We start from the raw sequence: 15551 nt of genomic DNA, 5'->3' as shown, positions 1-15551 counted from the left end.
TATTCCATTCATTTGGGTGCAGGCACAAGTAGCAGGCGAAAAAATCAGCCCTACGCCACGTGCGGCATCAGCCTTAGATTGGAGGAACAGAGGTTCCATTTGAAGTAGCGTAGGTGGTTTTTCACGGTGAGGGCAGTGAGGTTGGGGAATACCCTTCCTAGTGAGGTTGTGATGGCAGATTCTGTTAATGCCTTTAAGAGGGGCCTGGATGAGTTCTTCAACAAGCAGAATATCCAAGGCTATTGTGATACTAATATCTACAGTTAGTATTGATGTTGGTATATAGGGTTTGTGTATGTGAGTGTATAGATAGGTCAGTATAGGTTTGTGGGTGCTGGGTTTACTTGGAAGGGTTGAACTTGATGAACTCTGGTCTTGTTTCAACCCTATGTAACTATGTTGGCGCTTTATAAATACATGTTAATAATATCAGCCTTTAAAATTCATATGCACTATTTTTATTATGGTGTCTGTACATGCCACATACTTTGGTAAATCTATGTATATCGGGCATCAAATTGTTTGAAAGACCCCTGGCGTTCATATTTACAACATTTTAGCTTTGTAAGATAAGAATTGTGGGTGAAAAGATGCTGCACTTTGCAATATTTTGAGGCGATTTTCAGATATCTCATAAATACGCTACCTTTGCAGCGAATCAGTGATTACACTTGCGTGTGACAGCATAGCGATTTATTACTCAAGTGCAATTTTTTTCTGGCAATGAAAGGGTTTACACCAGCCATGTGCCCAGATTTTCCCACAATGGCAGCAACCCATTTTTGCAAACCCCCATACACTATTTCATCCGCAGGATTTCATACAGCCTTTATGGGCTTAGTTTGTATGTACCCCGTTCACTTTATGCACCCTCTTATTTAAAAAGCAGCGGTATAGTCTCTGATAGCTGCTTGTAATTCCGACATCATGCTCTTCGATCACGACAGAAACGTCCCGAAAACCTGGGCCTAAAGCAGCGGTCCGTAGGGAAACTGGCATGTGGGCAGGTTGTTGGCAGGCACAGAAGCTTGACAGTTTCCTATGTGACGCTAAACTCCCGCCCATATCTTGGTCACATGGGCGTGACGTCACCACTTCCTCAAACCTACCGCATACTGGCGTCTTCCCGGATCTGCCCAACGCGGATATCTACTCCCGGTGATGTCACGTGTCTTTCTTCAAATTTACCGAGTGCAACTGTGGTATCACACCCGAGATCTACGTCATCTCTCACAGGTACCGAGTCATTGTTAGGGCTAGTGACGTAATAGCTCCATAACACTTTCACTTCCGTGTTTTGGTAGTGCAATCTGTCTGTGCTTTCTATCGCAACTTCACAATAATTACGACTACGAATAATGCATCTCTCAGGGAAGTAGAGAATGATGCAGGATGCATTGTAGTAGTTGCAATATTCTCAGTCAAACTAACACTACATTTTTTAAGAACTGAGTCCAATTCAGGTCCAGATACAAAAGAGTGATTGGCAAAACCCTGGCCTGGAATATTATGTTACAGCAAGTGCCTTTGGCCACATGTCTGCTTCAGTTTATGAAATCTGTTGCTCTGGCTGTCAAATACCTGGATTCCAGTCCTGTAGGCTCTTCCTTGATTCCTTGGTTTCCTGTTTGATTAGTTGTGCATCATGTGTTGGGTAGCAGTGAGGGGCCACATCTCAGGATCTGGCAGGTAAAGTGAGAAACTTATGGTTGCTGGCATTCTGCATATTCTATTTTAAGTCATCATCTGGCTTGGATACTTATCTGTATGTATCACGGGGAAGTACTAAACTTTTCCCCAGCCCACATGAAAATAATTTAGGGGAGCCTCTTAACACCACCTGACCCAACCTGCATGCATATGGGGCTATGTGGAAAAGGTGTGTTTGCCAGCTGAATATAAGGTTTGGAATGCAGGGCTTTCCCTTTGCCGCCCCCCCCCCCCCAGATTTGGCTTAGTAATGCTACTGATGTATCTTGTTAACCTGAGATATAAAGCAGAACTAAACTCCTGAATGTACTTGCCTTCATATAACATTGGCGTGCCACAATTGGATGCACATTCTGTAGGTTGGGGTGTTGAGCTCAAGCAGATTTTGACTTTCAGCATCTTGCAGCTGGCTGTTATGGGGTGTTGGGAGTTGGACAGAACATACCAGAGGCCACCCCTTTAGATTAGGGGAACTGAACTTAAAATTGAAGCAGCGTAGGTGGTTCTTTGTGGTAAGGGCAGTAAGGTTGTGGAATGCTCTGTCAGGTTATGGCAGGTCTATTAATGGCTTTAAGAGTGACTTGCATGAGTCTTACACATGCATAATATTCAAAGCTGTTGTGATATTAAGATCTACAGTAAGATTAGTATTGTGTGTATATATCGTTTTTAGTTGTGTATCACTCAGTCTGTAGGGGTATGTGTGTTTTTGTTTATATATGTACTGAGAATAATTTGGAAGGGTTGAACTTTAGTCTGCCATTCTGTCCCTTAGGCCTCAAGATTTCTAATTTTCACAAATTATTGACACAGTTGACCTGTTTTGTGCCTGAGAAAAGGAAAATATCAAGTGTCTAATTCAAAACTTGGCATAGATTTGTTCTGTATGATACTGCAGTGACAAGTGTATACTTGCCTAAATAATAGTAATATCTCTTACTAGAGAGTCTTGCAAAACTTGAGTTACATAGTAATAGATATTACCTGTTAAACAAGATTATGTTGCCTTGATGAAACTGCTGTGTCATTGTATACAGATTATTCTTTCCCATTCAGAGGTTTGGGCTTTAAAATCTAGCAACAACATTTTATATAATTTGCATTCTTGTACCACTACATCTGTGATCCTTGTTCACTTCTATTCGTTTGTTTCAGGTGCCAAAATACATATATTCATAGAGGTCACAAGAAGACAGTTACAATGGGAACAGAGCTTTTGCTGAATGACTTGGATACAAAATTCTGTGCCGACAATCTACTGACGAATGAAGACTGGGGTACATAAAAAAGCATTTTGGTTTGATATACAGTGTGCATTTAGGTGTGTGTGTGTGTGTTAAGGTGTGTGCTCACTTGCTTAAAAGATGGTTCAGCAGTGTCACTTTAACTGTATTCATCTGACAGAATAATAACATACTTAACAAAATTTAGATATATCCTGATATTAAAAGGCAAGGAAAGGCACCCTAATTTGTCAGAACAAGAATTATTCATAGGCTGTATTGTGTTTTATGTGTGTGGTCAGAGACCAGCCCTCTTACAAAGCAAGGTCTACAGAGAATAGGTTTGGTGAGATAGGAGTGGAAGAATTTGACCAACCTGCACAGACCCCTAACCACAACCCTGTGACTGCAAACCAAGCTTGATCACCCAACATCAGTGCCCAATTTCAGTGATGCTTTTGTAGCTGGATGAAAGCAACTCCCAAAAACAACTTTCCAAAAAAGATTTCCCAAAAGGGAGCACAGCAAGGGAGGACAGTTTCACATTAGTACCCTTGGTTTGAGAACAGACACCAAAACGTCATACCAGTGAAATCTCATTTTGCCTGCAGTAGGGTTCTACCCTACTTCTTTAAAGGGGAACTAGAAACTCAGAATTACATTCTTGAACAACATTAAAAAGTCTCTTTCTTTGCCTTCTTCTGTAGTAATCTGAAGATTGCTGCAGGTCTGATTGTCCAGGAGTATTTGTGTCTGTTAGATCATTAACAGGGACATTGTACTATTTGGTGGAAAGGTGCTGAGGTTGTCAGAGCACCTTTATGGGACCATGGATGTCACTAATAATTAGTTCAGATGTGATCACATAGTCACTTAAAAACAGCTCAGTTTTAGCAAGCATTAGAGTTGATATAAATATGGCCTTTCTCAGTAATTGCTTTTAAACTGAAGTCAAAACCCTTAGCTGCAAGAAAATATTTAACCAGCTCAAACTCAGTTAACCAATTCTTTAACTTATTTAGGTTAAAATTAAGCTTTATTTTGCAATCAAATGTCACCTTTAAAACTGACTTTAAGGGCTCTGGCACACGGGGAGATTAGTTGGCCGCATACATGGCGCCATGATCGGGCAACTTCGGGGATTTCCGCAAATCGCGGTGCCACGTATGCCATCCCACTGGCGACTTACATTTTCGCCGGTGGGATGTCAAATCGGAGAGATTAGTCGCCCGCAACAAGGGAGATTTGTCACGGGTGTCTAAGGACAGAGCCCTAAAGCTGGCCACAAGCAAAGTTAACATCTTAAATGGTTGATTAGCAGTACATTTATATTCATACTCCAGATTGCTCTAGTTACTGTATAACCACACTGTGTCTATATACATTTCTAGCCTTTAAGCTTTGGTGATATCCTGTGTGTCTGCTTTAAATGGGCATTATAAGGCAACCACACATCATTAAAAAAGCTAGCTTTTATTTGCACTTGATGCTACTTGTCTGAAATCAAGGCAGCTGAGTACAGGTATGATCCATAATCCGGAAACTTATTATCCAGAAAGCTGCATTACAGAAGGGTCATCTCCCACAGACTCTCTTAATTTGAATGTATTTTTTTTCATTTAATTTTCATTTAATTTTAATTAAATAAGTTAAGATATTAAAACATATTTTCCCTTTTCTCTGCAATGACAAAACAGTTCCTTGTATTTGATCCCAACTATGACTGCATTCACATAATCAAAGACAGGCTCAAGTTCCCTATCAGGTCCACCTAGCTGCTGACTATCCTAGGGTGGTATGTGCTGAGTGCCACCAGCTCCCCTGCACAGCCTAGAAAAAAAGGCAGCAGAAAGTGGAACAGTTGGTGGGACTGGGAGGGTTTTTGCAGAAATTTTCAATAAATCAACCCTGAAGCACAACTTTTTAAAGCACATTCCTTCTATATATAAAAGAGTATGATGCACTGGTACATTCTTGTTTTTCACACAATATGTCTCCTTTAAATTATTTTTTAGTAGCCTTAATGTAAAAAGATCCAAATTACGGAAAGACCCTTTATCTGGAAAACCCCAGGTCCCGAGCATTCTGGCTATCGGGTCTTAAGCCTGTATTATAACCAATCTGTCAAATACTACGTCTAATAGCAATTATATATACAAATAAGTCAAAGCCCTGCTTATACTTTTATACATCATAGTGTCATTATCCTCCTAGTAAGCAATATCTGAGTTAGTTTGAGTCATGGGGTATATTTTAAGGTGTATAAAGTTGATTGCTTTGATTTCAGCAAGTTTATAGCTATGCTGTGTTTTACTGCAAGTAAGAACTGCTGGAATTGTTTTTTCACTTTGTAAGATATTTTAACTAGTATTCCTGTATTTTATGCCAAAATTGCCCTTTAGCAAAAAGTTACCATTCTTCCTAGTAGTAGACATTTCAGCCCCAAAAATATTTTTTGCCTGCAAATTTCCAATGTGAATTTATTGAAAAGTTTTAGTGCTTTACAAGTGATTTCTAAATGTAAATGCTACTGAAAGCAGCAGTTACTGAACTCCTGGTTGTTACAATGTTGCAAAGGTCAGTCTCGTCCAGCAAGTCAGATCTGTGAAATCTGCTTTTGTTTGTTACACTTTTGAAATGCCAGAGCCACCAGGGAAGAGCATAGAAAAGGACAAACAGTGCTTTTAATAGCAATTATATTAATCATCAAAAACAAAACAATACTATTAGTTTGTGCCAGCATGGTTTTATGCGTAACATATCTTGCCAGACTAATTTAGTCGCCTTTTATGAGGAGGTGAGTAGGAACCTTGATGCTGGAATGGCAGTTGATGTCATCTACTTGGACTTTGCTAAAGCGTTTGATACAGTACCTCACAGAAGGTTAATGATCAAATTAAGGAATATTGGCCTAGAACATGATATTTGTAATTGGATAGAGAACTGGCTGAAGGATAGATTACAAAGAGTGGTGGTAAATGGAACATTTTCTAATTGGGCCAGTGTGGTTAGTGGAGTACCGCAGGGGTCAGTCCTTTGCTTTTTAACTTGTTTATTAATGACCTGGAGGTGGGCATAGACAGTACTGTTTCTATTTTTGCTGATGACACAAAATTGTGCAAAACTATAAGTTCCATGCAGGATGCTGCCACTTTGCAGAGCGATTTGACAAAATTAGATAACTGGGCAGCAAACTGGAAAATGAGGTTCAATGTTGATAAGTGCAAAGTTATGCACTTTGGTAGAAATAATATAAACGCAAACTATCTACTGAATGGTTTTTCACGGTGAGGGCAGTGAGGTTATGGAATGCCCTTCCTAGTGATGTGGTAATGGCAGATTCTGTTAATGCCTTTAAGAGGGGCCTGGATGAGTTCTTGATCAATCAGAATATCCAAGGCTATTGTGATACTAATATCTACAGTTAGTACTAGTGGTTGTATATATAGTGTATGTATGTGAGTGTATAGATTGGTAGGTGTGGGTTAAGTGTGCTGGGTTTACTTGGATGGGTTGAACTTGATGGACACTGGTCTTTTTTCAACCCTATGTAACTATGTAACTATGTGTTGGGGGTATCCTTAATGGAGAAGGATCTAGGGGTTTTTGTTGATAACAAGTTGTCTAATGCCAGGCAGTGTCATTCTGTGGCTACTAAAGCAAATAAAGTGCTGTCTTGTATAAAAAAGGGCATTGACTCAAGGGATGAGAACATAATTTTGCCCCTTTATAGGTCCCTGGTAAGGCCTCACCTTGAGTATGCGGTGCAGTTTTGGGCTCCAGTCCTTAAGAGGGATATTAATGAGCTGGAGAAAGTGCAGAGACGTGCAACTAAACTGGTTAAGGGGATGGAAGATTTAAACTATGAGGTTAGACTGTCGAGGTTGAGGTTGTTTTCTCTGGAAAAGAGGCGCTTGCGAGGGGACATGATTACTCTGTACAAGTACATTAGAGGGGATTATAGGCAGTTGGGGGATGTTCTTTTTTCCCATAAAAACAATCAACGCACCAGAGGTCACCCCTTTAGATTAGAGCAGTGCTGTCCAACTGGCGGCCCGCGACCCCCCTCTGTGTGGCCCCCCACCTGTCTGGCTGCTTTGATGTATTACCATTGTATAACATTTAAATGTTAGAAGAAGAGTATGGCACACACAGGCAGGGTAGGGCAGGCAGAGTATGGCACACACAGGCAGGTTAGGGCAGAGTATGGCAGACACAGGCAGCATATGGCAGGCAGAGTATGGCACACACAGGCATCATAGGGCAGGCAGAGTATGGCACACACAGGCAGCATATGGCAGACACAGGCATCATGGGGCAGGCAGAGTATAGCACACACAGGTAGCGTATGGCAGGCAGAGTGCTACCCTATGCTGCCTGTGGGAGGTGAACCTGGCACGGGTTTGTTCTGGGAGTTTCCAGTTGGAAATAGCCAGTAAATGGTCCCTAAGGTGTGTAATTATGTACTGGGGGTTGCTCTGCTATCCACAGGGGAAGAGTCATATGGATTTTAGGGTGTGTGTTAATATGACATAATATAATACTTTCACATATGAATGATGGTTGATATCCCTGCAGTGAGGACCAAGCATTTGGGTTTTTGCTGCACTACCACCATTGTGATAAAATGGATGTGGTTTGAAGTGGGTGTGGTTTAAAAGGGGGAGTGGCTTCCATTAGCGGCCCTCCACCATGTATGCGCGAGAAATTCCGGCCCTCGGCACCGCAGAAGTTGGACAGCACTGGATTAGAGGAACGGAGCTTCCATTTGAAGCAGCGTAGGTGGTTTTTCACAGTGAGGGCAGTGAGGTTGTGGAATGCCCTTCCTAGTGATGTGGTAATGGCAGATTCTGTTAATGCCTTTAAGAGGGGCCTGGATGAGTTCTTGATCAATCAGAATATCCAAGGCTATTGTGATACTAATATCTACAGTTAGTACTAGTGGTTGTATTTATAGTTTATGTATGTGAGTGTATAGATTGGTAGGTGTGGGTTAGGTGTGCTGGGTTTACTTGGATGGGTTGAACTTGATGGACACTGGTCTTTTTTCAACCCTATGTAACTATGTAAAATTTGTTATGAATGTATATTGCAAATTTGCTTAGATTTATGTTTTTTTTTTATTAGACAAAAATTATATTTTGGGATGACTTGTCCTTTAAAGTTAACTGATGATTGGTTACTGAGGGTTACTGGACTGGTGCAAAATTGATAATCATTAGTATATGACCATCTGTATCCACATATGTATGATATTCATTTTTGGGTTTACAACTTCCTGGCATTGGCAATAATCAGGAGACAACTGTGCCATTGCCATTTTTATATTTTTTAATGTATTTATTTTTGCAATGCAATGATCAGATTATTAATATTGGTGCATAAAATAATTGCACAGCTTTATAAATAAGTGTCATTTTCCATGGAGTATACAGTGTATGTACAGTTTTTGAGAAGGTCGTATATATTTAAGATGTTGGGAATTATTAACAGCTTATACCTTCTGGCCTTCCTTAGGGAAGACTGAAAGCTGTATCAGATTGCATGAATGTATATTTAATGTAATAAAAATAAAAGTGTGTGTCTTAAATAAAGAACATTTCTTTCTTAGAAACAGGACTTTATAGTTACCTAGATGAAGCAGATGAGAATGGGGAGCTGTTTAACCACTATCCTCTTCAACTGGTAAGGGTTTCCAATTTTAGTTTTAGTTTTTTTGGCAGTGTCCTTCTTTCCTGCTTTCGCATTAACCTTACTTTCTTTCCTATGCAGTTTGACAGTCACATGGATGTTGACTCCTGTTCCATGTCATCTTCCTGGGATGAGATCCACAGCAAGAATTTATCAGGTAGCATAATAAATAATATAGTAACAGTTTGTGCAGTTTAATTTCTAAAAATGCATGATGTTTGAAAATGTGTCATTTATATTTCTAGTACAGAAATGTTCTAGACTCTAATAAAAACAAAAACGGGCAAGGGTGTGGTCTGTGGCAGGGTCCAAGGGACTCCAGTCCAACACTGGGTTCTTACAAGGTAGATACTACAGCACACAGATAACTCTCCCCTACATAATACACCTCTCGTCTGTAAGCTATGACCATTGCATCAAATTGATTAAGGGTTGTTTATACAGAGCTCATTATCTCTACTTAATCTAATCTAATTACATGGGAGTGTGAAAGCAAAACAGCACTATGTTGCTTATTTTTTTATTTACTGCTCTTTTAACATGGAGAGAAAAAACACATTTATGAGACTTAAGCTGGCCATACACGTGGCGATCTCACGATGTTTCGTACGACCGTCGGTCGCACGAAACATCGTCAGATCCGCCACACACCATTCAGGGCTGAATCGGCAGGTAAGGAGGTAGAAACAATAGGATTTCTACCTCCTTCTGCCGATTCAGCTCTGAAGGGAGAATTTTGGTCAGGCGCCTTCTATGGCGCCCGATCAAAATTTTCTAACTTGGCCGATCGGCGAGCCGACCGATTTCAGCAGCTTCCTGCGATATCGGTCGGCTCGCTGACATGCCATACACGCACCGATTATCGTACGAAACGAGGTTTCGTATGATAATATCGGTGCGTGTATGGCCACCTTAAGCCGAGGCAATGTAAACAAGATGCATTGTACTTGTAAACAATATATAAAAGAACTGTAATATTTAACCGTGTTGTGAAATGCTACTTTACAGCAGGACTGTTCACCAGGAGGCTTGCAGGCTGGATTTGTCCCTCCAAGAGATTTGTTTTATTGCCTGTTATACTAGCTAACTATACTACCTAAAAAATTACTACTAATTATATCAGAGCTGTGAAGTCTAATGAAAGCAATTGTGCTTGGTACCTGGGGTTGGTGTCGGCAAAAATCTACCAACTCCTAATAAATATAAATTGTACTGAAAAAAATGCAATATGTTACAGTGTCCAATTTCACAGATAATAGTCATAATAAAGTATTTCCCTGCTGTAAGCATAAAGCCCAGTGCATAGTTGTTTTACTAGTTTGATGTCCAGCTGAGCTCTTATAACCTTATTGTTGTATTTTGTTTAAAATAGAGAAGGAAAGGTAAAATCACTGGGGGGGGGGGGGTCATGTGATGATCTTCTGTTACACTTTACTGCTGCACTGCAAGTTGAAGTGATATCATACCCTCCCTTCCTCACCAATAGCTAATCAGCGGAACCAAGATAGAAAGATAACAGCGCCCTGACACCTACATTGCTAAAAAAAATGCTCCCATACCTCACCCGCCTAGTGGTAGATATGAGAGTAGCACTCAAACGTAAAAATCTGGCTCATACAAGTCATGAATCCAGTTACATTGAGTAGGAGAAACAGTAGTGTATCTGAAAGAAGTTCTATTGTGTAGTGCTGACTCCTTCTGAAAGCTTAGAATCAGGCACTGAGATGGCTGCCTACACACCTATATTACAACTAAAAAATAATACATTTATACAAGAATATGATTTTAAAGGAGAAGGAAAGGTAAAAACTAAAAAAACTTTTTGAGAAAGGTCTATGTAAATACAGCCATAAACACTTGCAATAATGCTGCGCTGAGTCCTTTATCAAAAGGACACAGGATTTCTTGTCTCCATTTTTGTAAACATGATGTTCGGGTATCTGAATCTCAGAAAAATCCTTAATTCCCTGGGCCAGAGTCTTCACAGCTCTCTCCTCTCTCCCTTCTTCTGCTCCCCTCTCCCATAAGAATTCGTAAAACTCACTCCCCCAACCGTTTTGTGATCTCAGCTATAATGGCTAGAGCTGCAGCAGGAAGCTATTTAAAATGGCAGCTGCAATCTTAAGTAAACGGAGAAAGCTTCTAGGGCTCTTTATTCAGATATGGCAATGCTTTCTGCAGAATAAATATAGTGTTCTAGGTGGCACTAATGTGGCAAATCTATTGGCAGTAAAATGCCAAAATGACTTTCCTTCTCCTTTAAAGGAGAAAGAAAGGTAAAAACTAAGTAAGCTTTATCAGAAAGGTCTATATAAATACAGCCATAAGACAGAAATGCTGCATTGACTTCTCTGTGAAAAGATTTCTTGTGTCTGTAATTCATGTGCCAGAGCAGAGACAGCACCTCTTTGCTGTCTCCTCTCTCCTGCTCCCCCCTCCCTCAAGAATGCTAAGAACTCACTCCCCCCCCCCTTAGGAATGTGGATCTGAGCCAATCAGCAGGAAGCTGACTCATAGTCTAACTAACTGAGCATGTACACTTGGTCTGGGTCTCGGTGCAGGAGTGAGACATGGGAACTTTCTTTACACAGCTCAGCGGTTTTTCTTCCTGTTTTGCTTCTGATCATCTGAACAGGTGAAATATGGGGAGACTTAATGGCACTATTGAGACAACTGAAGGTATGCCTGCAGCTTAAGATTAACTCTTTATTGGCCTTTGGTTCTCCTTTAAATAGTAGAATAAATTATTTGCAGTGTGAACAGTAAAATAAAGTAATAAAATATATGCAATAAATATCACATCAGAGCCCCGTTACCATTTTTATGGTGCCATTATGCCTTATATATTTGGAGATAGTTCAAGAAACTCATGAGAACAACTAGTACTCTCTCTCCAAATGTATGTAGTGTACCAGCAAAACTAATTTACTGGTATCCACTTGGTGTCACTGCTGCAGCTCCAATGTGTTTATATTTGTACAAAGCCTACATTATTTATGTTCTCATTTGATGGTTAGCAGTGGAATTAATCAGAGTACAGCATATTAAAAAGATCCCATGAATGGCTTGTGGATATTTTAAACTGAAATCAGCTGTGATTTTCAGCTGTATGTTTAGAAAAACAGTTCACTGGATATGGATTACAGGTATGGTACCTGTTATGTTGAATGATTGGTGTATAGGGTTTTCCAGATAAGTTATATTTTTGTAGTTTAAACCTGATGTGGCATCGCCTTCCTTTTGTGTCTGCTAGCACTTGCTACTTAATCTTTGTAACTCTGTATTTATTGCAATGTTTGTACCTTTTTTTCTATTTTAAATATGTAAGAGTACATATACAAGGAGCACTGTATAAATATAGTTATGCATACATGCAAATGCTATAGGCACATTGGTGACAGGCAAAGAGCAGAATTTTGACCCCTGCATTATAGCCAAAAGGCATGAGTGAGCATGAGCGATCTGTTTCTTTGTGTGTCACAGGAGAGAGTGACTTCCCCATGCAAGCACAGTGGCTCAGTTTTTCATGTTAGTTTTTCCCATAGCTACACGTTACATTGCACATTTGAGTTTATGATGATATTTGTTGGAGGCATGAAAGGTTTTTATTATAATATTGACTATTTCCATAAATGTATTAAATATGGCATATAGGATAAGCAAGAGATAAAGCACTCCAGTCATCCTTTTAGTTATAGTAAAGGAAAACTATACCCCCAAACAAAACTATTGCACACACGAGCTCATATGCAAAACTCTGCTTCATCTAAATAAATCATTTTCATAAAAATATACTTTTTGTAATGGGGCAGTATTTACTGATATATATATTCTAGTTTGGTGAGATTCTTTAATAGGTCCCTTAACATATATAAATATAAATATAAACTATAATTTGGTTAAGTATTCATTCTGGGGGTATAGTATTCCTTTAAGCAAGAACAGAGGTTGTCTGAAAATGCTGGAACAGCTGGAGAACCATAGTTCAGCTGTCATATTAAAGGGACAGTAACACCAAAAAATGAAAGTGTATAAAAGTAATTACTATATAATGTAATGCTGCCCTGTACTGGTACAACTGGTGTGTTTTCCTTAGAAAGACTACTATAGTTTATATAATAAAGCTTCTGTGTAGCCACGGGGGCAGCCATTTACAGGAGAAAAGGCACAGGTTACTTAGCAGATAACAGATAAAACCCCATTATATTCTACAAAGCTTATCTGTTATCTGCTATGTAGCCTGTGCCTTTTCTCCTTTTCCCCAGCTTCAATGGCTGCCCCCGTGTTGACATAGCAGTTCATTTATATAAACTATAGTAGCGTTTCTGTTGCAAACTTACTAGTTTTACCAGCGCAGGGCAACTGTACATTATATTTTAATTACTTGAAAACACTTTTTTGGTGTTACTGTTCCTTTAAATAATGTCTACATGTTTAAAGGGCAAGTCCTGTAAAGAAAATTCCCACAACCCGCCAAGGAGAAGTGGGAAATGAGGCCAAGAACCTGTTTGTATCTACACTCACTTCAATAGTTAAAAAAAATAAATCTATATTAAACATATCAAAAGTTGTATTTGATAAACTTGGTTAAATACAATTAAAACCAGCAAAGTCACCCCCAAAATGTTATCCAACAACCTGTGCCACCGAAGCAAGGATTGCTACATTCATAAAGCTGGGATGGGAACCTAATGGTTCACAGACATACAGCTGCATCCGGATGTATCAAAATATTTGAATGGCAATAACACAGACAATCCCACCAAAAATACTGAGCCAGCTATAGCGAGCACTTCAAAGAAAATAACTAAAATATTTAAAGCACCAGTCAACTAACAAAAATATTGGTACGTTGAGTAAGCAATCTATGGGCAGGGGGCACGGGTTGGTAGGGACGCCACCCTCCACACATATTGCCGTGCAGGCTTCATCAGGAAGGTCCTGACATAACATCATAATAGGTAAAAGACATTATGTAGAGCTATTATCTCTGCCTTCACTTTTATCTTCTCAAGTACCTATTTATTGCTTCCAGCCTTGGTTACTGCCTTTTCCCCCAGCTTGTGAAGAGCATGTGCCTTTGGTTATTTGTGGTAAAAGAATACCTTTAGATCATTTTATCTTTTTTCTTCAGATCTGCTAGTAAAAACTGAACCAGCATCGCCATTCTCCTCTTCATCTTCCTGTGATTCTTCCTCCTCCTGTGATGGCCTTTATACAGTGAGTATATGATTTGCTTTGCATAGTTACATATTTTTATTAGAAAGGGTGTGAGAAACCATAATGAATAGGGAACCACAGTAAAACCACACTGCAGGATACTGTTTTTTTTCTTTTCAGGTTTTGATTCTTTCAAACTTTGTTGAGTTTATAGACAGTTATCTTCCTCCTCCAAGCCTGGGTCTGGAATTGGAATTAGCTCAGAACTTGGAGAGTAAAATTTGATGTTATAGACGGATACCTTCTAAGCAACTGTTTTAGCTGGTTTTAATTATTTATTTTATATATTGTTTTTTGCATTATTAACCTTCATATTCTGTCTTCTTTCTGACTTGTGATGTTTACTGACCCCAGGAAGAAAACAAAGAATTGTCTGTGTGCCTTTTGCTGTTTTACCGTTTTTTTAACACTTATGTTGTCTTTTGGCTTCAAAACTGCTCTCTGGGGTTGTTGGGCTAATTTACCCCTAACAATCACATAAGAGATACATTCCAAACTTGAAAGCTGCAGAACAAGAACATTTAAATAATTTTTAAAAACTAAAAAATACAGAACAAATACACACATGGCATTTATAATCACTTACCCAGTGTGCTGCTGATTCTTCGCTATATATCCTGTATATATGTGACCTGAGGCAGTTTTGGTCAAACAGTTAAGCATCTGGTACTCTCACTGAGTTCTTGACCAGGGTGAGCACTCATTGGAGTGCAGAATTGCTGTGAATTGCAGAAGGCGAGAGACAGCTTTCACTGTTGACAGGCTGTTGCCATTTAGTTGGTAACAGGCACTTCTTCACTGCGGGAGCAAGCAACCAGTGTGCCATGGGCCTAAAAACCAAACCACAACATCTGGAGCAATCAAATGGTTTAAGCCTTGAACTTTTTGTCATTTTAGCCTCTGTGTGATTTTGTAGCATGGGTTTTTATCTTCCTTTTACCTGCCATAATATGTCTTTTGGTGCCCTTTTTTGGGCCACGTTGGGAAGAAAAGCTTTGGCTAAATGTTGATTTGGTCTGTTATATGTATCTGCTTCATGTTGTGCCACTTGTTGTTATTCAGTGATTTGTGTTTGAATGGAATGTTCTGTTTTATGGTGCCTATCAGTCACGATCTACCCTTTTTTGGGCCACTTTGGGAAGAAAAGCTTTGGCTAAATGTTGATTTGGTCTGTTATATGTTTCTGCTTCATGTTGTGCCACTTGTTGTTATTCAGTGATTTGAGTTTGAATGGAATGTTCTGTTTTATGGTGCCTATCAGTCACAATCTACCCTTTGCTACACACAGCAATCTCTGAGGGATATAGAGACTGCCATAAAGGTTGAACTTCCCCCATCGCCTCCCTGTTCAAGCCATGATCCTTCTCTCTCCCAGTGCAGTGCTTTGCAAATAACACTTCTTCCAGTGCACCCTGGGACAGGTGAGTGTTTTTTTTTTTTATCTGATTGGTGTTTGTGTGTAGAATATGTATACATGCAAACCGCCAGTAACCAGTAATGTTAGTGATGTCCCTGTCAGCACAGTTTTTGTCTACTAAATGCAAATCTTATCAAAGAGGTGGAAAAAATATGATAAATTATGCTTAGAATTTCTGGGAAAAAAGCTTTTGATCTTTTCACACAATTATGACCTTCAGGAAATAGACCCTTAATTGTTATTGGTTTTATATGCATTGCAATGTGAATCAAAATAAAGTTGTGTTTCTT

The 15551-nt window shown here is 39.4% G+C and overlaps 1 protein-coding gene across 4 annotated transcripts in view; it reads left to right on the top strand.

Moving 5' to 3' along the window:
- atf6b (activating transcription factor 6 beta) overlaps positions 1-15551 on the top strand; it is a 41071-nt gene that overhangs the window by 17727 nt on the left and 7793 nt on the right. For 2 of the 4 annotated variants that reach the window (XM_031892125.1, XM_018096714.2), the window contains exons 2-6: positions 2866-2987; positions 8545-8618; positions 8706-8781; positions 13759-13844; positions 15133-15265. In XM_031892125.1, coding sequence (XP_031747985.1) covers positions 2866-2987; positions 8545-8618; positions 8706-8781; positions 13759-13844; positions 15133-15265 — 491 coding nt within the window. Of the gene's footprint in view, positions 1-978; positions 1237-1309; positions 1690-2865; positions 2988-8544; positions 8619-8705; positions 8782-13758; positions 13845-15132; positions 15266-15551 lie in introns of those variants that run through there. The other 2 variants (XM_031892126.1, XM_002941263.5) reach the window with 2 other exon arrangements.

This window comes from Xenopus tropicalis, chromosome 8, assembly GCF_000004195.4.
Source record: "Xenopus tropicalis strain Nigerian chromosome 8, UCB_Xtro_10.0, whole genome shotgun sequence".
Taxonomy (NCBI): Eukaryota; Metazoa; Chordata; class Amphibia; order Anura; family Pipidae; genus Xenopus; species Xenopus tropicalis.
Note: the sequence above shows the minus strand (reverse complement) of the source record. Positions and strands in the feature narration are given on the sequence as shown.